Source organism: Mustela lutreola, chromosome 3 (genome assembly GCF_030435805.1).
Source record: "Mustela lutreola isolate mMusLut2 chromosome 3, mMusLut2.pri, whole genome shotgun sequence".
Classification (NCBI taxonomy): domain Eukaryota; kingdom Metazoa; phylum Chordata; class Mammalia; order Carnivora; family Mustelidae; genus Mustela; species Mustela lutreola.
In genome coordinates this window covers 209,400,626-209,427,413 of record NC_081292.1, presented here as the reverse complement: position 1 = coordinate 209,427,413, position 26,788 = coordinate 209,400,626, and the positions used below count along the sequence as shown (strand labels likewise).

At 39.5% G+C, this 26,788-nt stretch overlaps 1 protein-coding gene across 1 annotated transcript in view; it reads left to right on the top strand.

The window, feature by feature from the left end:
• The first annotated feature begins 4,406 nt into the window (after window positions 1-4,406).
• The window catches only part of COL3A1 (collagen type III alpha 1 chain), a 38,517-nt gene continuing 16,135 nt past the window's right edge, over window positions 4,407-26,788 (top strand). The window contains exons 1-22 of the mRNA XM_059168631.1: window positions 4,407-4,611; window positions 14,664-14,866; window positions 15,125-15,175; window positions 15,628-15,741; window positions 17,033-17,113; window positions 18,929-18,982; window positions 19,445-19,498; window positions 20,254-20,307; window positions 20,885-20,938; window positions 21,109-21,162; window positions 21,807-21,860; window positions 22,270-22,314; window positions 22,447-22,500; window positions 23,163-23,207; window positions 23,785-23,838; window positions 24,225-24,323; window positions 24,847-24,891; window positions 25,050-25,148; window positions 25,349-25,402; window positions 25,492-25,599; window positions 25,823-25,876; window positions 26,675-26,773. Coding sequence (XP_059024614.1) covers window positions 4,533-4,611; window positions 14,664-14,866; window positions 15,125-15,175; window positions 15,628-15,741; window positions 17,033-17,113; window positions 18,929-18,982; window positions 19,445-19,498; window positions 20,254-20,307; window positions 20,885-20,938; window positions 21,109-21,162; window positions 21,807-21,860; window positions 22,270-22,314; window positions 22,447-22,500; window positions 23,163-23,207; window positions 23,785-23,838; window positions 24,225-24,323; window positions 24,847-24,891; window positions 25,050-25,148; window positions 25,349-25,402; window positions 25,492-25,599; window positions 25,823-25,876; window positions 26,675-26,773 — 1,608 coding nt within the window. The 5' untranslated portion in view covers window positions 4,407-4,532. The remainder of the gene's footprint in view (window positions 4,612-14,663; window positions 14,867-15,124; window positions 15,176-15,627; window positions 15,742-17,032; window positions 17,114-18,928; window positions 18,983-19,444; window positions 19,499-20,253; window positions 20,308-20,884; window positions 20,939-21,108; window positions 21,163-21,806; window positions 21,861-22,269; window positions 22,315-22,446; window positions 22,501-23,162; window positions 23,208-23,784; window positions 23,839-24,224; window positions 24,324-24,846; window positions 24,892-25,049; window positions 25,149-25,348; window positions 25,403-25,491; window positions 25,600-25,822; window positions 25,877-26,674; window positions 26,774-26,788) is intronic.

Genomic DNA, 26,788 nt, shown 5'->3' with positions numbered 1-26,788 from the left:
TGGTGTTTCTTAGATCAATTAATACCAAAATTCAGAGCTTTCTTAAACTTGTTTGAATGTACGGACAATTAGGACAAGAGGACAATTTTTTTTTTACATGAATAATAATACTAACCTAAGACAGGTTAGTTGCATAAAGTCATAATCACAGTAAGTCAAACATGGAAAGGCTGCATTTCCATTTATTTTGGGAGAGGGAGGGAGATGGCTTTAAATGTCCTTGTCCTAAGGAGTTATTTGGGTTAAAAGACCCTAAATCTGGACACCCCCCCACGTTGAATATCTGAATATGAAAATATTGATAGACGTTAAAGTCCGTCTCCGTTTGAAACGTGCAAATCCAGTGGGTTTGGCCTTGGTCTATCTAATGCTTCTATCTGTAGATGGTAACTTGGGCCTTCTTTTTATCTGCAGACAGAATTGGCTCTGTTTGAAAAGCTGTTGCAGCTGTGTTGGATATTGCTGAAAATTCCTAAGGATGACTCAGATGACAAATTATATTTGATATACAGTCTAGTGGGATTTGCAGAGAAGAGCTTCAATCCTGAGAATGATTAAGTTAACTGAAGACCCAACAGGGAACTCCTAAACTCCTACAAGATGTTGCATCCAAGCCGCTGTGTCACCTCTGTGGCAAAATTTATAAAGTAATCGCACTGTTCTGGAATGAGTCATTGTGTTAGGTAATGAGTGAATTTCAGTTTTCTATGAATTTTCAAACATAATTACAATAAGAATTATGATGGCAAATGAATCTCACTGAAACATAAGTACATAAAGATGTCATTCAAAAGGACATAGTAGAATACTTCAGAAATTTTCACAGTTCAAATGTGTATATTAGGGCAGTTTCCAGGAAATTGTACTTGCTCAAATTTTTGTCAGTCTTTAAAAGTATACACACACACACACACACACACACGTATATATATAAAAATACATTATATTAAAGTATATATATTGAAAAGTATACATATATTTAAAAGTGTGTATATATATATACATACATGTGTATGTATATAAATATAGACAGAGACACACATATAAACACACTCAAACAGATGTGAATTCTCCTATATGCCCCAAGATTGGACGCCATCTTTCAATATAAATTAATGAGTATTTATTCTTAAAAAATTTTAATTACAACAGTACTGGAAATTACGTGAAGATTAATGGTAAGCCAAAAGTCAGAAGAATGGTGTTTTTTTAAAAATTGACCATTAACTCTAAAATTTTACTCCTTCTCTTCTCTCCACCATTTCACAATCCCCCATTAGAAGACATATGAAATTAAGTGCCAAGTTTGCATTCACCCAGTTCTAAAATTGCATAAAAATATCTTTACCACAATCAGTGACTAATCCAAGTGGAAAACAGCTGAAAAAAAAATTGGAAAGCGTGCTATTTAATTCCAATCCCAATGAGTAATTTGGAGAATCACGTAACCTCTTTGAACTTGGGGTAATTTTCAGCTGCAAAATACAAGGATAGAAATGCAGAACCTCAGTAGTACCAGCAATGGATATAAAAAGAATAGATGAGAATAAAGACATTAAGTGTTTCCAAAACGGGTGCACTGCAGCGTGCTTCATTTCACTGAATGTCAAGGAAATGGAAGTCTTCTCTGAGAGTGAAATTTCTAGGCTAGAGCGAAGGGGATATCAATACAGGTTTATAGACACAAAAAGAAGAAGACAGTGAATTCTACCTTGTGGACGAAGAGGAAATTAATGAAAGGGGTCTTGAAGAATTGGTCATAGTAAATCACTCACATATCAGTCTGTCATGGCCACTACCAATGTCATTGTCTCACTCTTGGATCTGTCTACAGTTAGAGATGCCCAAGTTGTTTAACTACAACATGACTTTTTTCTCAACCATATTTCTAGCTTGACTGCACACATAGTGGTATTTTTCCAAATTCTTTTAAGGGAACACAACTCTTCGAGTGTGCTTTTATACATGTAAGTGAACTAAGTGACCGACTCCTAGATGAACAGCAAAGAACCGCTGCCTTGTGTTTTACAATTGTATTTTGTAAATTACCCTATTTTAGGCTGCAATTCTGCTATAGATTCAGCATATTTTTAAGTGACTCTCATCACAGATACATTTTAAAGGGACGTACAGTGATTTGGAGGCATACAGAAAACATCCGTAAAAGAGACTGCGTCCCCTTCCTTACAAAGGGACACGCTGAAGCAGCAGGAAGGAGCGCCGGAGGGACGCGAGAGCTCCCTGTGGCTCTTGTGGAGAGCCCTGCTGACACTCCCTGGCCTCCTGAGCTCATCACAGCTGTGCTTCTGTGTCTCCCAAGCCTCGCTTTCCACGGAACTGGAAAAGATTGGATTTTGGTTGATGATTGGCCACACCCTCGCTTTGCCTCATCTTTCCAGTGACTCTCTTTGTGAAAGCAGAGCCACGTTAATCAGTGCCGTTGCTGGTGCAGGTGTTGAGATCTGCGTTCAAACTCCCACCGCAATCCAGACAGCAAAATGACACGTTTGTGTGAGCTGGTTCATGTCAGGGCAGCCAGGCATGTATAGAGAAGAAGAACAGAACACAACAGAAATGGTACTTGCAATGCCTAAGATAAAGCCCAGAAAGCATTATTTGAAAAATAACCTAATTTTTTACACTGCAAAATGATTCAAGTGAAGAAATTCAACAAACTTCATTCTATCGAGCATCTAAAGCAATAGGATAATAAATGGAGATATCTGAATTCTCTATGCCAGTGTCAGAGACTCTGGGAGAAAAATGAATCATATTTCTGGACTAGTTTAAATGCAAGATGTTTTGTTTTGTTTTTGTTTTTGAAGTATGGGTTGAAGATGGTTGGAAGACAGAAAGATGTAAGTAATAGTCCTATTCCCCTGCATCTCCACTAGGATCCAGTAAGACAGCTGGTTGCTTCTCTTCCATCAAGTAGTGGCTCTCCAGTGAAGAATCAGAAGACTCACAAGAGATTGGTACAACCGATTCTCTTTTCTCGCCATCAGATGACGTCATCTACACTGGAACATCTTGATGCTTTTTGTACCTGGGCCTGGGAGGCAAGCTCACCACTCTCCACCCCAACAGAACAGATCCCTAGAGCTGGAAGGGCACACTTAATGGGGGAATTAAGTAAAAGTTGAGCAACATGAATTGAGAGAAAGAGAGGCCAAAGCAAGTTGAAAGAAGGACAGTTTTGAGCTGGGTCTTAGAGCAGTGACTTCCGAGAGCCGGGGGAGGTGGGGAGGATTTTCTGTGCACAAGCACACGTGGAAATGGGCACAGCTGAGTTAATGTGGAAACAATGGAAGAAGTGCAAGTGACATTGACTAGAATTGATCAGAATTGAAGAGCCCAGGTAGAATATACAGTTGATTGAGGGAAGCGTGGATTGATGATTAAGGTATGAACAAGTATTGTGCTTACTAGAAATATCTTGATCCTGTGGACAAGCATTTTTCCCGGCCAAAATTTTTCAAAGACTTACAAGTGGTATTTGTCTCTCTTTCAAGTAGGACCCAGAAATCACTCCTTAGATCCAGAACTACAGTGAGAAGCTACGTTAATGGGGCTTGGAAATGATGCCTGTGAACATCTAAATATTCATGCAGATAACATAGAACTGCTTCTGGGGCTCTCGGTATTCCTGTAAGAGACCCTTCCCCTTCCTGTTTCCCACAAAGCCAAAGCACGAAAAAGCTTATTTTTTTTCTCTAGAAAATTCTGTCCTGGCTCTTGCAAACAGCATAGAAATTTGAAATCTCACAAGAAACCACATTTTGGCTGGCTAAAGGAATTTGTGAGAAATAGGCACACTATTGATGAGTGTCTGCTTTGACAATGCCATTCAAACAGAGCTGGGATACTGAGTCTTTGACGTTCTTCTGAAATTGAGCTTTAGGACACAGAGTGGGTGGATGAGAAGGGACAGAGGCTTTTCTTTCAGTTAATCTCTTACAGTTCTCATTTAAATTGAGTTAGGGTGGATTCTGGCAAAATCCCAATATAAAGAACTTCTAGGAAGATAAGATTAGCAAATTAGCCATGCCCAGCAAAGGGCATCGAGCAATTTCTCAAAATCAAGCTGTTATTAATGTTGTGAGAGGAAATGAAAAATATATATGGTTCATTCTCTCATTAAAACACAAGGCAGAGCACTTGAACATCTGTTCTTAAGGTATGCAAACCCGTCTATAAGCAAAATACATCACAAACTGGGACACAAACATGCACGCAAACTCCAGATGTGTTCTTTTTCCTACTTTGTGGGTTATGTCTTCTATAAGGGGAAAAGACATATTAATCATTTCTTTTACTGCTAAGGGGATGGGTGCTGCTCTCATATTTCAGAAAGGGGCTGGAAAGTGAGGGAAGCCAAACTTTTTCCTATTTAAGGCCAAAGCACAGGAATCTCAGTGGCTGAGTTTCATGACGGGCCCGGTGCTGAAGGGCAGGGACATCTGATGGTGCTACTTTGAACTGCTTTTCTTTCCTCCTTTTTGCACAAAGAGTCTCATGTCTGATATTTAGACATGATGAGCTTTGTGCAAAAGGGGACCTGGTTACTCCTCGCTCTGCTTCATCCCACGGTTATTTTGGCACAACAGCAAGGTGAGTAGGTCCTGCTTTCAAGAAACTTTGTGGGGTTTTGCGTTCCTTCTCCTTATAAACAGAGATCAAGGGGGTATTAGCGTCCGTGAGGTTAATTTCCTCTGTAAGCTCCCAACTGGGGAAAATGTAGAACTGACCGTGATGGTGCTTCTGTTTTTTGTTTGTTTCTTTCTTTTCCTTTTTTCCACGTTTACTTAGAAAAAATATTGTCATTTTCATGTTTAAAAGTTTTCTGTTTGCTTAAGGTAAAGACGTTCTTGTACTAACTTGTTTTCGTGTTAGTGGCACTGGAAACTTTTGAAATGGCTTTTACAAAGTTCCTCTCCTGGGCTGTTAACATCTTGGAATGCTTCCCTGGGTAGTCTGGAAGTTATTGGTCTCTTGTAACACTTTTACAGTCTCTTTTGTATGCTGGGTTCTTTGTAAGGATAGAATATTGAGCACTGTTTTCTCAGTAAGGTAATGCATCTTTAAAACAACATGAATTAAAGGAAATACACAGTCTTAGAATTACGGAATGTGTTTCTGTACAACGGCAGCAAGCGGGTATCATCATTGTTCTTTAAATGGACTCGAACTGCTAAAAATGTTTCATCGTCCCTATGTTTGTTCTGTTCAAGCACTTACATAGTTGGTTAATACATATTAACCAATAGTTTGTTGTTAAGGGTCTAGTGTTTTCCACATGTTCTACATTTTAACTGCATTTGCATTAATGAAGAGAATGTTTAAAAAGCGTTTCCAACAGGAATGTTTGACTTTTCTGCAAACAAGGTAAAAAGATGCTGGTACTCTGACTTTAGAAGAAGGTTGGTTTGTTGTGTTTTCTAGTAACTGCAAACAATGGTTTTCATGTTCTAATTTCCCCCAAACCACGGTTGTCTCATTATCTGGTTTTGTGCAACTATTCCTTTCAACTCCTATGTTTCTCGTAGTCATGAAAATGCCAGACACATTGGAGGTGCACAAACTTTCATAGAAATAAATACTTAAATGTTCAATGTAAAGATGTCAGAAAAAATCATTGCAATGTATTTCTACTGGCGCAGAATCAAAATGTTTACATCTGAACTGAGCTTTTACCAACGCGTCTGAAAATAACCTTTGTTTTTCATTTGAAATCTTTGATGTCCTTGGAGGTCCCATCTACGTGGGGAGGGAGGGGCCCCAATGACCTTGCTTCAGCGACAGTCAGCCCGTGGCCACGAGGGAGAGAAACACCGCATCCTCGCCCCGTGATTTCCTTCCCGCGCCCCTTTTCCCTGCGGCCTCCGGCCCCCGCTCCGCCCCGTCGGGCTCCTCTGGGCTTCCTCCCGGGTCAGTCCTCCGGCACCGCCCCCTCCCGGAGTCCTGCTGCTCCTACCGCTCCCCAGACCCCTCCCCGCCCCGCAGACCCCTCCCCGCCCCGCAGACCCCCTCCCCGCCCCGCAGACCCCTCCCCGCCCCGTCTGCGACCCCGGTCCCCACCAGGGTGCCCCGCGCCACCCCCTCACGCCCACGCACACCTGGACCTCGATGACAGTTCCTAAGTTCTCCTGACTCCTGGGGCGGGGAGGGAAGCGGGGGTCCGAGGGGCCGTTTATCGGAAAGACCACAAACCGTTGGTGTTTAGTTCAAGAGACTGACAAAATATTTGCAGTTGCCCAGTAGTTCCAGTCTTTATGAGCACGATTGTTGTTTTTCTTCTAGATCCAACATTAGAGGGTTAATACCTTCATGATCTGTACATCACAGAAGTTCTTTTTATTTTTCTTTGTCTTTAACCAAAGAAAATAATAAATAGGGGCGCCTGGGTGACTCAGTGGGTTGAGCCTCTGCCTTCGGCTCAGGTCATGATGTCAGGGTCCTGGGATCGAGCCCCGCATCGGGCTCTCTGCTCAGCAGGGAGCCTGCTTCCCCCTCTCTCTCTCTCTCTCTCTCTCTGCCTCTCGGCCTCCTTGTGATCTCTGTCTGTCAAATAAATAAATAAAATCTTAAAAAAATAATAGTTATGAAATTTTGCTGATACATTTGTGTACTTTTAAGCTCAAAAGAAGTTGAGAGGAATTTTGTTCAACTTACTATTTTTGTTTGTCATGAAAAAAAGTTTAAGTGTTTTAAGGTAGTATTTCTCGTGTTCCCTATAAATTTTACAAGGAATTTCTGTAGGTGAATTAGCTTTGGGGAGACTACAGAAGGCAACTGAGTACACAGCCCACCATAAACAAAAATAGTCACTTCTTGAATATGGGCTTTTTATGTGTGTCTTGAGAATCCCGGGGAGAAATAGCACAGCCCCAAGGAATACTCATATAAGGTCTACACACACAAGTGTTCTGTAGCTTAAAACACATCCTCACAAAGTACTTGGTCCTTCTACAAATTTCTGAAAGTCCTGTTTAACTCATGCATTGTACTCCAGCAATGGGGAGGCGTGGTCTGTGCTGTATTTCCTGGCATTTACCAATGGGCCAGGTCTGAAGCACAAGGACTCACCACCTGGGGGCTGGGAGAGTCATCGCTTGCATGCCCAGTGCCCACGAAGATCTTACACAGCTGACTCCATGCTTTACAATGAGATTCAGAAATAGTACGTGCATGAATTTTAAATATTACGCCTACTTTTCTAAGGAAATAAGTATATTAGTGATGAAATACTGCCCAACTGGCATACAGACACACAAACACGTGGTAACCGTATTCAAAGACTGGAAGTGAGCTTGAATGCTGCGGCCATTTTCAAAATTCCACAGGTTAAGTCTTCCACATATGACCTGGAACTGTTTGTCTAGTATTTGCCAATATTTTATGGAGTCCTTATCTGACTCATACGCGTACCACCGTGCTATAGCTAGATGGATAACTAGGTCGACATTGTCAGTGATACTGCTGCGCTAAGAGCAAGGAGATAAACTTTATTTTAATTAAATGTGTTCTAATGTTTTTGCTTACATTTTGCTACCTCAGTAGTTCCCCCAGATAATGCTAGACTTCCGTTGTTCTAGAATTACAAGATAAATGGACTTAAGAGACTCCATTCGTTCCCCACCACAGGTCGTAAGAGTCTATTTCCCACTATACTTCAGGAGACAATTTGAAACCCATCAAGTAGCAGTCAAGTTCCCTGGTTTGTGTTGTCCCCAGAATTAAACATACCGAATGGAGAAAATCTGACATAAAATCACTGAAAGCAACTGTCCCTTCAAGAGGGGAGAATTTATAATTTCTCGTATATTTCAGTGCCAGCATCCCTCAGGCATGCGGGGCTTTAGTTGAGATTGTACAACCCGGAAGTGACAGTGTTAAGACTAGGACCGAAATTCTGTCAAATCCCAAGTAATCAGAGAACAGAAAACAGACATTAAATCTAGAGTATCTGACTTTTCTTATTTTTGTATTTGTTTCTCATTGAAAGGGAATACTAGAATATTGTCTATTGTCCTAGAAAATAGAGCCGCAAATGTGTTTCTCAATGTGAGAAAAGGTAGACTTTTCTCTAACACTCAATTTTGAATTGATAAATCTACTCTTTAAACCAGACTAACAAAAGTTCCAGTTATATCGAACCAAAAATCATCTTCAGTTCTGTAATAATATAAATCTTAAGTAAATAAAGTATTGATACAAAATTTTGTGTTTTTCATTTATGATACCTTGCATTTTTTACCACCCACAGAGTATTCAACATCAGATGATCTAAAGACCTATAGTAAATAGTTATTCTGATTAAATTCTGGAATTAAACACTGCACTATCATAAGTGGAAGGAGCAAAGCCACTGGAACAATTCTAAGAAAGAAGGAAAGACTGTGGTCTTTTAACTAATTCAGATTCCTGGGCTGATGTCTGATTTACAGGTTTATATTAAAAAACCAAGGACCATTGGCTGTGAGTTTTCCTGGAGCAGAGTTGAGACTAACAGAAAGAAAAGCCCCTATTCCACACCTACAGTCACTTGCCAGACTTGACGGGTCACTCAGAGAAGAGTGCCATCTACTGAAACCTCATGGTTTTCACTGAGGGTGACTGGCACAGAGTTCCCAAGATTTTGCAGCCCAGACTCTTATTTTGTAACATCAATGATATCACCGCCTTGAAGTCATTAGAGTGGATTGCTTAAGAGTTAAAGGTTTAAAGATGAAAAATGTTATTGCCTTTGCTGGACATGAAGAACATTTGTAAAGTTTCCAGGCCTGCAATAACTTTCTGGAAACATCTCAGTGGACTGTTTCTTGTAAAACAGTTTTCCCTGGAAAAAAGCTCAGGCCCATTGTTTTCCACTCCCCTCCCAAAAAATAATAATAAATAAAGAAGGAGAGGAAGAAGAAGAAAGGGAGAAGGGAGGTGTAGTGTAAAAAAAAAAAAAAATCTAGAGTTTTCAAAGGAGAAAACTTTGCCTGTTTCATATCAAAATGACAACGGAAAAAATGAGATAGCTCCTCCTCCACGAGTCATCTGTTAACTGCAGTTTGGGAAGTTACAGTAACCACTAGAATGTCTGTCTGTGCCTAATGAAAACACAGCAGAAGTGGATTCCTTTCAGATTAACCAATAAAACCCTTGTGTTTTCCATGACTGAGGTCAAGAACTGCCATTTAAAATGTAAAATTGATGAATCAAATGAAAAGTTCAAAGAAGATGGCAAAACTTAGAATGCCCAAAAGATCTAAAAAATCGAAGACAAAGGATCCAGAACCTATTAGAAGTTAAATTTGCTTTAAAAATTTGCACTGAGAAATTCCTGTTTCAATGAAATGGCATTGACTTTTCTGAAACTATGCTTCCTCTAGTATTTGGTGTGGAGGATGGTAAACAGAGACTGTTTCTCAAGTTAATTAAAACCAGAGAAACACTTTTTGGAACCGCATGGTACGTCCATAATGTTCAAATTTAGAAGGGAAGATTCTAATGAAGTTAGAAGTTCATTAACATGCGTTGTTTAGTATCTGTAGCTACTAAATCAGTCACTACCCTATATAGTTAAAATTGTTGAAAATCAGTACCTCAGTGAAACATCCTAAAAAAGCTTTTTTCTGTGTCCGATATCTAAGCCTTATCTGTTGGTCGTTGCTGCGTTAGTGTTGCTGTGAGAACAGACCTCTTTGGATACGGTAAAATGTATGCTGAGTTTCCCAATCACACATTAATCCTGTTGGTGGTCTGGATGTAGTTAGGGTGGCCTTGGAGATATGTCTCTTTTTCATAAGGTCAGGGGAAAATAAACAGAACTCAACTCCAGATGCTATCTTCTTGTTTTGAGACCAGATAGAAAAAATATTCTGTAGGCGACTCTTATCCCTTAGAAAAACAAGAACCAAAAAACCCCACTGTCTTTTCAGACTCTGATTTTAAGCTTGCAGGGCTTAGAAACCCTAATAGGGTAGAGCTTTGAAGTTGGGTTTTAACCCTACCCTGCCCTTGAAACTGCAGAAAGGCATCCAAGGCAGTGGATTCTTATCTCTTTCTTCTTATCTGTAAAATGAAGATGATGGCAGCAGGCAACCCTAAGGAAGACTGAGTAAAGTAAGTGTACAAAGGCTTCAGAGGGTGCCTGCAGTCTAGGAGGGACTCTACTAGTTCTGCCTAGTATCACTCTTACTGTCTGTCCAAAATAAAATTGCTGCAGGGAACGAAAGTACTTAGTGACTCAGTGATAAGGAAAGTGACATGTAAAATTTGATGTTTGCAAACTGTCATAAAACAGGTAGAACATATTTTCTTCAAAATACTACAATTCGTCACTTATCAGTTTACATTACAATGCAATTGCCCATTGTTAGGTGTATGATACTTTTAATTCTAATTCTCTAATTATTTTTATTTTTCACAGGACAATATGTTAATCACCTTAAAGAAAATTTCTAATTGAAGGCATAAAAATCATAGAGCTATAAAGAATAAAACAGGGAAACATCTAAAAATGATTCACAAAGATTTTGGTTTGGGTTTTTCTGGTGGGGACAAGAATAATCAGCAACCACCTTGTCCATGTAAAACAACATTCTGAAGTCGAAGTTACCCACCTGTACAGTCTGCAGATACTTCCTTGAAGTCCTTTTAGTCAACTCATCTAACGTGTTTTAAAATATTCTGATAAATATAAGCAGCAGAAACGTATTTATTCAAAATCCAGGTTTTCCAAACAGTGTCATTTAAAAGCAAAACATACTTCACTTGGAAGCTATATACACTCTAAATACTCATACTTACAAAATGGTCCACGTCCTAAAGAAACAGGAGAGCAATATTATGGTGATTTGCATATCACATCTGCTATTTTTAATTTTCAGTTTAAAGAGCACCTTTTCCCAGAAAAGGATTCAGTAAGAAGAGAAGAGAAAAAAAATGAAATGAATCACTCAGGCCAAGTTAACAATTTGATTGGATGCTTTGGGACATATTATTTTCACTCCAAAAAGAGAATTAAGAAAAACATAATTTATATTATTTTTTAGTCACAACAATAAAATTCTATCAAACCAGCATAAATTAACATTGAAAGACTGGAAACAAAAACAATGAAAAGGAAAGTGTTACGCATATCTAAAAATATTAGATTGTGTTACTTGTTTTTATTTTTCTCTGAGGTTTCAAAACAGAGAGCTGAGAAAGCAAAGCTCAGAGTGGATTATGTCATAGCTTCATTTTGTTTTATAATGTAGATCTCAGTAAGGACATGATTTAACTAGTGCATTGCTTGCATGGCTACAAATACATTGATTTCAGGACTGTACTTTGTAATAAGGAACAGAAACACCACGTGACATGAGAGGTGGGGCTTAAAATTAATTACGTATTGGAACAGGGAGACTTTGTTTAAGCAATAGCAATAAAGGGAGTAATTAGAAAAGTCTCTTTCTTATCCAGTAGGAAAAATGAGATTATTTGGCTTTTATTTAACATTTTTGAATCTCTGAATCCCATTTTCTAAACCATTTCTCAATGTTGCAAGTGGCAAGCTAGAATGTTATCCCTCTGGAGAGCAAAACATTCTTTTTCTTGACTTTCCCATGATTTTCCCACAGATCATTAGGCAGCGGTACCAAAACCGAGGGCCACGAGACAGCTTTTTAAGAGGGTTAGCTTCTGGGGGAACATACTGGCAACCAGATCTTGTCACGCACAGAACAAGAAATTAGAGAAAACTGTCTTTCAGCAATGGTGACCAACTAGAGCAGCAGAGAACAATCTGACTCTCAACCACTAGTTTCTACAGAAACTGACTTTTCAGGAGAGCCAAACTCCTTTTAAATGGATGTGAAATACGTATGGCAATAAACAACCTGACTTAATTCTTATTTTTCAAGTGTTCCAACCTTTTCTCCCCTAGAACAACATCACTTAAAAGAAAAGACGTACACTAAAGTGACTCACCCTTATACTGAGACCTCTGTGGTTCAAGAGGCACAGTACGTAGGGTTTCTAATACAATTTGGACACAAGAGACTAAGTAAAAATTTTCATTTATATAACATTGGGTTGAACCCAACTCTAACAAATTCATTTACAATTCTTTAAAAGTAAATATTGTGTTCATTTCACCGTTTACAGAGCAGACGGAAAACACCATTTCTAGTGATGTGGGGATCCTTTCAATGAGATATAAACAGAGAGGATGAATATACAAAGAAAATGTTTATGTTAATTTTAGGACAGATTAGGAATGAAGAAAAGATATTTAAAATACGAAATACTTGACTCTCCCTTTAACTGTTGTTTACCATTTGTCTTTACAAAAGCATCAGTACTCCACAGCTAAGTTTTCTAACACAGGTCCTGTGTTAGATGTGGGAAGACATTCCTGGCCCTGAGCGTAAATGAGTACTGCACTTTCTCCTCCACCTTTACTGAAGTGTGACTGGCAAATCAAGTTGGATAGATTGTAGGTGTACAGCATGATGACTTGATGTACATTTCACATTATGAAATGATTACCACAATCAACTTAACTAATAGGCACCCTACAGTCTCCTTTGTGTGTGTGTGGGAGGTATAAACACTTAAAATCTACTCTCTTAGCAAATGTCTAGTATACGATGCAGTATTATTACCTGTAACCAATATTTGTACACTAGTGGTATTTTCAAGAAGGCTGGGCAGCCTGAAGTCCACATTATTAATGGAGAAATCTTGAGCTAAAAATAATCTGTTGGAAAAAAATGAAAATAATCTGCTGGAACATTTCACATAATGTTAATTTAGAGAAAATTTTTAAATGCTTCATTTTAAGAATCAGAAGCCAGTGCAAAGACTGAAGAATATATTTCATGCAAGTTCTTAAACTATCTTCCATCTCATTAAAACATTTAGACTTCTTCTGAAAAACAGTGGACTTAGTTCCTAAATACAAAATATCAGTTCTGCTTAGAGAAAAATGAGTTTGGTGCCTCTCCTGTCTTATATTATTATTGTTCACAACAATGTGAAAAAGACTGGTCTTCTCTTCAGTATATCTTTCCTAACACTAAAATAAACAGATTCTTGCCTTCTTAGAATTGCAATAAAACAAACAAACTTTCTTCTCTTAGCTGTAGACCACTGTGGATAATGGTCACACACAGTAAGAACAGACTTTAAAACTTCCAGGGCCGATGGGGCTTTTGCGGAAGGCAGTTAATGTCGGATCTGTACACAATAATGGGAGGGACAAATGCAGGCCGCGCCCGTCTATAGGTTCTGTAATTACCCCTCTTTGGTGACCTTTTGCTAAGCCGGCTAAACCCTAAACCCAAAGTAGGCAGCTGGAACCTAAGTCATTATTACTGCAGATATGAGATGATATAGAAGTGGGAATTTATGAAGGTGATCATGGCCATATGCAATCTCTGGATAGAAAAGTCTCAGGACCCACTCAAAAGCTTCTTGGCCACAAGGCACCAAAAAGCATGGTTGTTCAACTACTTGCTTCCTCCCAAGCAGGCCTCTTTCAGCGACATTTTAAAGATGTTGACTCTGAGAAAATAAAATTTCACTGTTTCACAAAAATATAAATACTGAACAGTACACCATTTGTTGTTTGCAAAAATTTTTGCAGATGTTTAGGAACTTCTTATTTATTTGCTCAGTTATTGGCAAGCTATCATAGTAATCCTCAAGAACTAAAGTTGTATTTAACCACAACCCACAGCTAATGCTGTAAGAATTGAGACCAGGTTTTGTCTTGGCAACCTCTGAGCTGATTCATTGTTAATGCCTGCTGAAATTGGAGTACCTTACATATAATTAGGAAACAAGTTTAAAATTTTGGTTGAAGCAAATTTTTAACCATGTTAAGCCACAAATACACATGGTCATGATTCATATTTTTCCTTATTATTTTTACTTATTCCTTGCCCATATTTATTTTTTTAAAAAAACACTATTTATTTTTAGTGATTTGGAACTCTCTTCCTATCCATATGGGCTATACAATACATTATGTCATATCATCCGACCTGCTAATGCCCAATGGAGCTGGAAGTGATATTCAATATATACAATAACCTTGGCTAAAGCTTTCCCAGGAATCTGGAAGAGTTTTATGTGGCCAAGAATAGCTGTTTTCCCTTGAAATTTTCAATTAGCTTAATAAAATCCAGAAAGTCTTTAGAGTTAGTGACAAAATCATCATTATAGTTTAACGCTCCTATCTACTATGAAAGCAGAAGATAATGATTGCTAGAAAGGCTTGTTTCTAATTACACAATTAATAAATATATATTTAAATGCTGTGTGATTTCCATGGGTGTTAAATTCTTACTATAATTGAAATGAAAATTCTTATTGGCCTTAAGGACAATTGACTATGGTGTGCCATTTTGAAGCGAATAAAGTGATTTAGTATTTTAAGCAATCTCCTACCACTTAGCAAATTATGTGGAGAATATGATGTTCTCGGTAATTTAGTTTGTGGATTTCTTTTTTTGTTGTTGCATAAGCATGTTTATACAAACATACAAATTAGTTTAATAAAAGGAAGAACTTAATTGGTTTCAACCTGTCTCCACTTCAGTTACTGGAAAGTCATGACAGAGTAAGAAATCGTAATTCAGCAAAACACAAGGTAACATCAGACCATCTGACTTGCTTTGCAGCTGTTGAGGGAGGATGTTCCCATCTTGGTCAGTCCTATGCTGATAGAGACGTCTGGAAGCCAGAACCTTGCCAAATATGCGTCTGTGACTCAGGATCTGTCCTCTGCGATGACATAATATGTGACGATCAAGAATTAGACTGTCCCAACCCAGAAATCCCATTTGGAGAATGTTGCGCGGTGTGCCCCCAGCCTCCAACAGCTGTGAGTTTTAAGAAAATCTGTCCATCTACAAGATTCATATTTTAACACATGAATAGTTCCTATACCACAGGAGCCTAAAAGGAAAAGAAAGTCATGTCTGCCAATTCTGTTGGTTTTATAAGTAAAAGGTGAACATTCTGGCTTAAATCTAAGGATTAGATGTAACTTGGGATAAGAAATAAATATGCAAATTGGGACACACTTCCTGGGAACGTTGTTCTTAGGTCTTGTTTAATCTGTATCTTTTCCATTTATCAGCCTCCTCGTCCTCCTAATGGTCAAGGACCTCAAGGCCCTAAAGGAGATCCAGTAAGTAAACATTTTTTAGTGGAATGAAATGAGTTCTTTAATTAGTCTGCCTTTTTTTGGGGGGGGGGTTTGCTTCTTCTAACAGTCTTTTCATATGTGAGCCTTCGTCATTCAGATATTTCCTTGACTACCACAAATTTAATGACAGTGAAGAACTCAAACCAAGAATCTGTCATTGTACATGTGAATATTTAAACTTTTCCAACTTCATATATTGTCTTCATCCCCATCATCAGTTTGAAAAATAAAATATAGGTTGATCTATAAAGAAATAAATTATGTTGAAATTATTCACACGATATAGATTTAAAAAGTATATATTCTCAAGAAAGTTCATCAGTTACACTGATTCCGCCTCTTATACAAAGCAGAGAAGCTACTATTGGATGATAATTCAGAATCACTCTAGGCCTTTTCGCTGTCTTATGAGTTTTTATCTCTGATTCTTTTAGGGCCCCCCTGGTATTCCTGGGAGAAATGGTGATCCTGGTATTCCAGGTTCCCCTGGTTCCCCTGGTTCTCCCGGCCCCCCTGGAATCTGTGAATCATGCCCTACGGGTCCTCAGGTAATAAATTCCAGCACAAAGAGATCCTCTTCTTTACAACTACGCCCTTCATCTTCTTTTCTTTGGCCGGCGCGACATCTCACGTTTGTGGATTCTTTCTATCAATTCTCCCATTGTATGTTTCTAACAAATCCTTATTTCATGCTTCTCAGCGTTGGACACTATTTTAAGTGCTTTATAAACTTTGCTTTTCCTTGTAATGCCAATGCTACTGCTCTTTTATCTTCGCAACATTTCCCAGCTTCTCGGCAGGCGTAGAATCTATCACTATGTTTGAGAAATTGACTCCCGAATGAGTCAATCTGGAGCATTTAGGAACTGCTGCAGCAGTGCCTTATATGACTTACCACCCCAACAGCAGAGCCTCTGAAAGTTCAGACGAAACGTGGCCCAAGAGCTGCGAATACTTCTCACCGACTTCAGGTCAACAGGGTTATTTGAGCCTCGGCAACTGCCCCGCCCCACCTGCAGAGCCTACTCTGCTCCCCCCAGAAAGCGTGGCAGCCCCTAACTCTGCGTGAGAACAGCTAACCAGACACGTCAACGAGACACAATTCTGCTGCATGGCCTTAGCAGAAGTTAGAAGCCACGCATCTACAAATCACTCCGAGTCTTTAAAAAATGCTGTTCAGAATCAGTTTAACAGAAGGCAAAGCGGACCATCTGACTTATTCCTATGCTGGTACCAAACATAACCCGCTTGTGGGCCTGAGATTCAGAACAAAATACTCTCCAAAGAAATCCAACGAGCACATTTAGCTTTTCTATTATTCCGGTGCCTGTTCTCTATGTGGGTGTTTATTTGGGGGGCAAATTTGTTTGGCGTATCGACCAGAAGGCAGCGGTTACAATTTTACTTGCATCCTTTAATGTTGGTAAAGTAATTTGTCTTCCCCATTTTTTTTCTGCTCTGAATGAGATCATATATATGACTGCAAGGCTCTTCCAGCTTCCAAGAGTCCATGATCATATGTTTGAAGCTGTGGGTATCACTTAGAAGTAGTATCTTGAGTAAGATCACACAGGAATGAATCATCTGGGATTAACATGGCATAGAGTTAGCTGAAAGACGCGTGTACTGCACGAGCTCGTACTTCCGTGGGGCGTCTACTACTGAAGCTATGGGGACAGGATGAGCAAGACGATGAGGGCACCTGGACCACACCCTCTGGCTTGTGCAAACTTCCTATCCCAAATAGCAGATGTTGCATGCGCTTCTTCTAAATGCTTTTGGAAAGAACTATGATGTGTCTAACCAAATGACCAGATCTATTCGGTCTCTTTGCTACAGAACTATTCTCCCCAGTTCGAGTCCTATGACGTCAAGGCTGGAGTAGGAGGAGGAGGAATGGCAGGCTACCCCGGTCCAGCTGTATGTACAAGAGTTTCTCAGCATTTTAGAGCATGATTTAGCTTCTGGTTTGTTAATTCTTGAATGGTTCTTTTCCCAGTAATATAGTATTAGTACATATTCACACAAAATAGCTTATTCTCCATGAAGGTTGGGAAAGCCAATGTAGGATTATGACCCTTCTTATCCTAACTTGTTTTTTCCTCTAATCTCACACCTGTTTTGCCATTCCTTCCTTCTTTAGACAACCACCCATTCCAGGAGCCCCCCTGCCTTTGTGCATAGGTCACACATCCATATATTCCCTAATTTTAACCAAATTTTGCTATTTTTCACTTCAATTATCCCTTTTTCTCCTTTAGTCATTCAGAGTCTTCTTTTCATGTGTTTTCATCAAGTAAGTGCTACTTTCTAGATGATGATTCGAGTGATGAATGCCCAATACTACAATCTGCTGCATCCCAACCCTGAAATCGAATACAAATATTTCCAGAATTTATTGAGTTTTTAAGTTTCCTACAAATGATAGCTATTTACTTTGTACCCAGAAGCTTTCCCTTAATGTAAGTACCTGGAGTTTTGTAGAAGAAAGTAGAAAAAAATCAGTGAAACCTAGGCACGGGGGCATGATACATGGTGTCCCACACAAGTGACCCTAATTGTAGACCAGGCTCTCGGAAGAAGCAGTGTGGGGAAGATTACTGCTTCATTGCCAGTAACAGGTACATAAGTGCAAAAGGACGCATGACACTGAATTCTCAGGGATTACGGAAGACTGCCGCCCAGATCGCTAGACACCATATTTGTGACTTTCAAAGAGAAAGGACAAAATTTTAGATGATAGATCCAAATGACTAGTTAAAGAAAGACCCTTGACATTGATGTAAATTGTAAATAGAGAATTTTACAAATCTCTAAAGTTTGGGGAGATGTGATTTTTTTTTTTTTAAAGCCAGAAGAATTATATTAACAGTTCAAATATGTGGTCTTATGCAACTAGATTCAAATTATGAATCTTATTTTGTAATCCTATATACCGTTTTTACTAAAAAAAAAAACCAAAAAAAACAAAAAACAAACAAAACAAACAAAAACAAAACCCTTAAAACCAAACCAAAACAAAACAAAAGGCCCACTACTTAGTATTTCAGAAAAGAGGTTGAAAGAGAACATTTAATTACAAACTGTGGTTTTATGAATTTGTTTTCAGGATTTAGACATAGCAGGCTATAAGAAGAAAGATTTTCTAGTGTAACCTGTATTTCTGAGCAATGATAAACCTGTTGGTTCTGACTGTAATCTACCATCGCACCACGTGTGCTGATTCTCCTATGCACATCTAAGTCTTCATGTTAGCATAACTCGGTGACATAATGAAGAACTTCCTGGTTGATTTACATCATCGTTTTTAGAAACTGGGATTAACAGTATGCAGATATTTCCCCACAGGAGTCTGGCTGACAGGCAAAAAAATGCTTCCTCACTAGGACCGGTATCATCCTAACATTAGGACTTCCATAGTGTTTTACATGGATTTTTTTAGACTTTTGAATTCCCTTTTATGGGGAGTTCAGGCTAATATTCTATAGCATTTGCCAATAATTTGTATTGATTCTGTGGAAATTCCTTTTAGAGTGATGTACTTACAGTGAGATTTTTATTGTATAGCTAATAAAATCAATCATATCTGTGAATAGTTACTACATAATGAGGCATGCTCTTCTCATTTTTTTTAGTGTCAATATCATTTCTGAACAGAGGCATCTCTTTGATGCCTGAAAAAAGTGTGTTTCAGACGTGCCTATTTTGTCTTTATCCTTCAAATTTATATTCCAGGGTCCCCCTGGCCCTCCCGGTCCCCCTGGTACATCTGGTCATCCTGGCGCCCCGGTGAGTGTGGCTATTAGTGGTGCTTTCTTTTTCATGCATTTATAGAAATCAAGTTAACACAGATCTTGCCGTAGTTTAGTCCTGCCAGCATGCTATAACCCCAAATAAGTAGAGAAATCACACCCCAGAAAGTATCATTCCTTCAAAGATGGAGTTTCATATCTAATTCATCTACAAACAACTACTCATAATTAAAACCTTGCTAAAATTAAACCATAGACTTACCTTGCATGTGATATGGCTTCAAGTTCAAGAAAATTCAATTCCAGTGGAATGAAGTGAGAGAACGGAATAAATCTGCTTTATTTGGTCTGAAAAATTTTGGCTTCCATGTTTATAAATTGGAATAAGATTCACTAATTGCATTCACAAATCCTAATTTCATACTGTCTTCAAGAGGTAAATGCCTAAAGCAAACATGACATTACTTTTAAAATATTTGCACATTATTCTACCTACTAGGGTTCTCCAGGATACCAAGGCCCCCCCGGTGAACCTGGGCAAGCCGGTCCTGCTGTAAGTATCCGTCGGAGCTGCAGAGTCTGTGCACGGACTGTCCCACGTAGAAAACACCTCCACAGTCTGAAACACCATCTTAGGTCCTGTAGGGTACTCAGATTTTAAAACAATAAATAATATTTCTTACGATGGTTGAACGGGTTTCGGAGATCTTTTGGACTCTTCTAGTGGTTTAGATTCCCCAGAGTTACTTGCTATTGAATCTAGGGATTCCCTGGCTCCTGCCATCACTGTTCCCCTCCTAGTGTGGACACAAATCCTCCTTCTCTTAAACAGAGATTTAATTTTCCTGTAACCTTCATATCTCCTGACATGTCTCCTGACATGCAATTTTTAAAACTTAATTTAATAGAAATAAACATAATCCAACAGATTTCTCCCCCAAAATCGTGCTGTATAAACAAGCAAGTGAGGGGAAGTTAGTTCAATTTAATATTTCAAACTATTTGGAAATACCTATAAATTAAACATTCATTATCTCACAAAATGTAAAAGTGCTTATGGGTTTCTAAATACATGTGATGTAAAATATATGATATTTTTAATTCTTATTAAAAATAAGTTCATTAAACAGTAAAAACTGTATATACGACAAGCATGATATTAACTCAATGTGTCATTTTCATCATGAAAAATATTGAGAGTATTTTCTCAAAAGAGGTTCCTTTCAAGAGAACACATGATATATAACAATAAATTTTTGTAAGAGAAACACCTATAGACACATTTGCTTTCTATTTTCTCATTTTCAGGGCCCTCCAGGACCCCCTGGTGCTATAGGTCCATCTGGCCCTGCTGGAAAAGATGTAAGTTTTTAAAGACTGAATGGAGAGATGACAAAATCCATGCTAGGCTCACAGAAAAATCTCACTCAAACAGCTGTTGCTAACTGAATGACACGTGAGCTCCTATTAACTTTGGGATGTAGGGGGTTTGTGCAGCTATCTGTACCATTTTCCGAATTCCAAACTAACAGAACCCCTACGTGTGCTTCTTCGTGTCAAGAAGGTACACCCAGTGGAAAGATCATAACTGGGGGAGGAACAAGTAGCTTCTTTCTTCCTCTTGTAATGAGGAAATTGATATCAATACTTCATGAACTTGAAAACGTAAAACACCTTTAATATTGTGTCCTTCGTCCTTTCCCATTCAACGTCCACTGGCAAGTCCTCGTCAATGGATTGAGAGAGCATCGTAATACTTCAGGGAGGAGTGCTGCCTGCTGTTGAGAAGGGAGAAGTCCTCCCCGTGCCTTCCACTAGGGAAAGCTGTTTAGCCTGACCGCTTCCACGAGTCCTTGAGAAAAATGCAGTCGGTTTGCTAACTAGCTACAGCGTGTTTTCTCTTACACAATCACGCGTCTATTTTTTATTCCTTCCCTAGGGAGAATCAGGAAGACCCGGACGACCCGGAGAACGAGGGTTGCCTGGACCTCCAGTAAGTCTGTGGTGTGCGGTGAATCACGTGGAGGAATCACAATGATCTTAGCTTGAAAATTATTCTATAAGTAAACGGAATTAAACTTAAAAGTGGAAGGTATTTTACTACTACTGGACTGTGATTCTCTTTGAAAATTCCCTAATATCTGTTCTATTCCTTATTTTTAGGGTATGAAGGGTCCAGCTGGAATGCCTGGATTTCCTGGTATGAAAGGTCATAGAGTAAGTGGAGTTTCTAAATTAACTATAAGCTATTTCATTTAGCTATGTTTGCTTGCCTAACCAACTTTATTAGGCAATTGGACTATGTGCCAGAAATGGTTGACTTGATTTTTTTAAGTCTATCAGCTTTGCTGACCAAACCAAGTAGTAATTTTACAGATAATAATTAGAGTTGTTTTTAATATGTAAAAAGGCCTGGGAAAAATTATTTAATTCTCCTTACTTCATTACCAGAAAAAAACGAAAATATGTTATTAAGAGCTATGTGTTATTCATTGACTTAGTCAGTGTGATTTGCAGGTGAATCAAGCAACTTTATTCTATGCAAAACATGAGATAGATTCTACCAACGGACCCCCAGGTCTACCAACTTAATAGAAATAAAATCTGGGAAGCTGATATTTGCTATAGTTAAGGCAACTTCCTAATTAAACTGGATTGTACTTGCTAATTCAGACTTTTTACTATAAAATCACTGTCAAATGTCTTCAACCCATTTAAAAGAGTCTTAAAGTACTCACATCAGTGTTGGAAAAGGTACTATGTGGTAAAAACCAGCTATGAAAAATACAATGTAAAGTTTCCAACCATTCTGGCTTTTTAACAAATCTTTAATATTTTGACTATTTTTATACATTTCCTAGGGCTTTGATGGACGAAATGGAGAAAAGGGTGATACAGGTGCCCCTGGATTAAAGGTAAATCAAAATAAAATCATATTTTTGTAAGTAAATTCATTTAAATGTTATAGCTATGTTTAAGATTTATATTTTGGGGTTTAACTTTTTCTGAAATTTACTTGAAATCTGCTTTCCAGGAACTAAATAACAGTGACTATTCCATGAAAGCTGATAACTTGAACTGTTTAGATTAGAGACGATTGTGCATGCCTAAGTAACTCACTGATTATTTCTGTTTCATCCTCAAGTTTTTAAAATGCAAAAATTGAGAATTACAGCAAATAAAAAGCTACCGAAATTTTGAAATTGCTAAAACATATCTTTTTCTTAAGTTCTATGATATTCTTCATAATGTGCTGCATTTTAGAAAAAACTATACATTCCTGCCTCTGTTCTACAAAATGGTAACATACTTTACATGTTTTAGGGTGAAAATGGCCTCCCAGGTGAAAACGGAGCCCCTGGACCCATGGTAATTATATTTCTTATGTAGATTTCAGTTTTCATTTATTAGCCTCCATCTAACCCAAAACTTGCCTTGCTCCTCTCCAGCTGTTCTTCCACAAGGTTAAAGTAAGACCATTTATTCTACTGTGTTCTGCAGGGTCCCAGAGGAGCTCCTGGTGAGAGAGGACGGCCAGGGCTTCCAGGAGCTGCGGTGAGTCTTGGTACTGGCACCGTTCCTGCCAGAATCACAGATCAGGGCCTCAGCCCGGTCTGCAGGCTGTGGCAGTCTTCTGGAAAACCTTTCCCATGAGATAGCATTTAACAGTGCCTATTTGTAGCTATCATTGTAGGGAAACAAATAACGGCCTTACATAAGATAAGGGCCTCTCTTTTGAAAAATTTTTTATAAGTGTCTACTTTGTCTACGTTACTTGAACCATTAATTCACAGTTGATTCTTTGTTGTTGTTGTTGGTTTTAGATTTTATTTATTTATTTGACAGAGAGAGAGAGAGATCACAAGTAGACAGAGAGGCAGGCGGGGGGGGGGGAGGGAAGCAGGCTCCCCGCTGAGCAGAGAGCCTAATGCGGGGCTCGATCCCAGGACCCTGAGATCATGACCTGAGCCGAAGGCAGAGGCTTCACCCCCTGAGCCACCCAGGCGCCCCTCACAGTCTATTCTGTTAAACGCAGGACCCAGTTCTTCTACACATCAGAATGTTAACAATTTGACTCTAAAATATGTTCTTAGTAAGTAGATTGTAGTACACTGGAAGCAGAGTCAGCTCCACAGAGTGAGAATTTAAGTCAGAACATCACTCATGACTGGGTTTTCAGAATTCAGGACATGTTTGAGACAAACTTCTCTTTCTAGGGTGCCCGAGGTAATGACGGTGCTCGTGGAAGTGATGGACAGCCAGTAAGTAACTTTTATCTATTTCTTTAAGGGAGTGAGAGGTTATACGGTATGGAATGCTGGACTAATGGATTACAGACCTAAAACTCAACATTGTCCATAAACATTCACTCCACAGACACTAAGTCCATAAACACAATCTAGAAACAATCTAGAAACACTAAACCCATAAATGAAATCCTGCTATTTTTCATTATACTTGGCCCATTACTAACATCTGTATAGAGTTCACTTGTTAATACCCAGTCCTGGACATGGCCATTAGAAGGGCCCTGCAAAATAGATCTTGTTGATCCACATTATAAACAAGAGTGCAAGAGCTCCGGGCTAAAGAAATTGCACAAAGTCGGAGAATTTGCGGCAGAAGGCAGGGGGAACCTACTTTTCTCGCTTTACATTGTAGTTTCTTGTTATTTTGCCACATTGTTTCTGCACATAATATTCATCCACAGGCCATAAATACTATTTTCTCTGTGCAATTGTCTTCTCTATTGTGTGTGTGCCAACTTCCTAGCCAGCACTATGTTAGCTTCTGTTTCCTTGATTAAGAGCTCTTGAAATTGTCTTTAATTTTTTTCAGGGCCCCCCTGGACCCCCTGGAACTGCAGGATTCCCCGGTTCCCCCGGTGCTAAGGTAAACATGAATTTCTACAGAAGAATATGAAAGAGGTCTTGAGGCACCAGAAAAATCATTGAATTGTTTCTTTAAAATGATACATAGGTTTACCCGTCGAGTAGGCATCCTTTCACCTGTTTCAATCTCTAACACCCTATTTTTGATTCCCAAAGGGGTTATCCCTGGCACTCAACTGTTCCGCTATCTCTTTCTCGTTTCCCAGTCCCTTTCTGAAAAGCACATCCCGTAATCACACGCAGCATTTCTCTGCCTTCCTGATTTGTGATTCTTTGCTGGTGACAGGCGTATCATCTTGCACTTCCAGCCCTGGGGAGATGGGCTGAAACTGGCTTAGTGGTTAGAAGTGACGAGAGATACTGACCACTTCGGGTCTTTCCACTTAGGGTGAAGTTGGGCCTGCGGGATCCCCCGGCTCAAGCGGGTCCCCCGGACAAAGAGGAGAACCTGGACCTCAGGGCCATGCTGGTGCACCAGGTCCTCCCGTAAGTGACCAATGCGGCCTCTGCGGTGCGTCCCTGCACTTGTGTCATGAAAGCATCTGCTTTACTGTTGTTATCACCTAAGATTTATATATTTTAATCATTGCTTGGTGCTCTGAGATGACTCTACTGTGATAAATATGGACTGGATTAGTACTAAAATTCATGGGCCTTGAGATTTAACTCTTCTAGAATTTATGACTTTCATGTTTAGTTGACAAAGCGAAGTAGAGGACAGAGAGTGATCAGACGCTTCAAAGACTGTGCTCCCCAGATCACTGATCACACCAATTCAAGGAAGAAACAGGATTAAACACCTCCTCTGTTTATTACTTAACAATTCAGACCAAGCTCAGATTGTCTTTAATTTGTAAAGATAGTGATCGTTCTCTCGCCTGCATGGTGTGTTGTGCCGCAGTCGGAGGAGTCCGCGAATCTCTACAAAGCCCAACGCCACCAGTGAATTTACTTTGCAATGTATGCTCACTAGTGACATTATTTTTAATACACTCTTCTCCCCTCCCAGGGCCCTCCTGGGAGCAATGGAAGTCCCGGTGGCAAAGGCGAAATGGTACGTTACCCTCGCCCCCTCCCTCGTGTCAGCCACACACATTTTCAGCTTCTTTTGCACTTTGTGCTTTGCGTGACCGTCCATTTGTGATGTCTATCAGCTCTTCAGAAAAGACAGCTCACGTTTTGACTCATGTGGTGTTCTTGGGCTATTTTTAGGGTCCTGCTGGCATTCCTGGAGCTCCTGGACTGATGGGAGCCCGGGGTCCTCCTGGACCAGCCGGAACCAATGGGGTTCCTGGACAGCGTGGCAGTGCAGTAAGTTGCATAACTTCCCTTGGTTGCTTGGAGGGTGTGGCTCCGTTCCCACGAAAGAAGTATAAACAGCAGAATTTTTGTACTTGTTCAGCTGATTTTATGCTGGTTTTGCTCTGATTTTACCACGGCATTGGCAGTTGCCGCTGCTGATTTTGTTAGACTGGACTCCCTGTTTTTAAACCAAGATTTTGTTCATTTAGGGTGAACCTGGTAAAAATGGTGCCAAAGGAGAGCCGGGGCCACGTGGTGAACGTGTAAGTGTTACCCCAACAGAATGGATTATTTATTATTTCAGATGACAGTTTTGCAACTGGATTTATCCCTTTATTGGCATTGTTTTTAGGGGGAAGCTGGTTCTCCAGGTATTCCAGGACCTAAAGGTGAAGATGGCAAAGATGGTTCTCCGGGAGAGCCTGGTGCGAACGGACTTCCAGGAGCTGCAGGAGAAAGGGTACGTTTCCCACAGGCATCTCAACGGAGACCTGGATCACTTTCATTCACATAGAACTTGACCTTCAGGGTGAGGAGATCATGGTTTTTCTTAAGCTGAGTACTCAATCCCAAATACTGCTTTTGAGACATTGTATAACACAAGAACATCTCTATTGCTACTCAGAAATTATGAAAAAGTTTTCATGCTTTGGGCTGAAACATTTGTGTTTCACTATTTCCAGGGTGTGCCTGGATTCCGAGGGCCTGCTGGAGCCAACGGCCTTCCAGGAGAAAAGGTGGGTAACTTTAATTTCTATTTTTGTAAATGCTGGTACTACAAATAGTTATATTCTTCCATATAGTTTCCTATTAACTAAAAGCTAAATATCTGAAAGAAATATATTGCAGTTTAAAAATAATAATAATTTCCAGTTTACAGTAATGATTCCTGCCCCTGCTCAGCTCTTCTCCTAGCTTTGTAACTAAAGCAAGTCACTTAGCTTCTATGAGAATTTTCTGACATATGTGTCAACTGAGAGCCATTTATTTCAGCATCATTGCAAGAATAAAGTAAATCAAAATGCTTGAAAATTCTTTGAAAACTCTAAAATACTACACAAAAATGATTTTATATCATCAAAGATATTTGATTTTATACACACAGAAATGTATTGTGATACCCACTGAATATTTCTGGCATATGGTGTTTATCAAAGTTGCCTCAAAATATTCACAATATGATAACCCAAGCTAATAGATAACAGTGACTTTACGGCATGTCAGCAGCACACTAGCTCTCTTTAAGAGACAAAAGGAAGGGGTGCCTGGGTGACTCAGTTGTTAAGCAACTGCCTTCAGCTCAGGTCATGATCCCAGAGTTCTGGGATCGAGCCCCACATCGGGCTCCCTGCTTGGTGGGAAGCCTGCTTCTCAGTCTCCCACTCCCTCTGCTTATGTTCCCTCTCTTGCTGTAAAATCTTTAAAAAAAGAGAGAGAGAGACAAAAGGAAGCTTTCTAGTTGTAACTTAAATGTGATCAATGTCTAGGTCACTGAAGGTTCTTCTACTTATTTGTCGAATTATCTCACCCCATAGGGTCCCGCTGGAGAGCGTGGTGGTCCTGGCCCTGCAGGGCCTAGAGGAGCTCCTGGAGAACCCGGACGAGATGGTGCCCCCGGAGGTCCAGGCATGAGGGTACCGAGAAACACT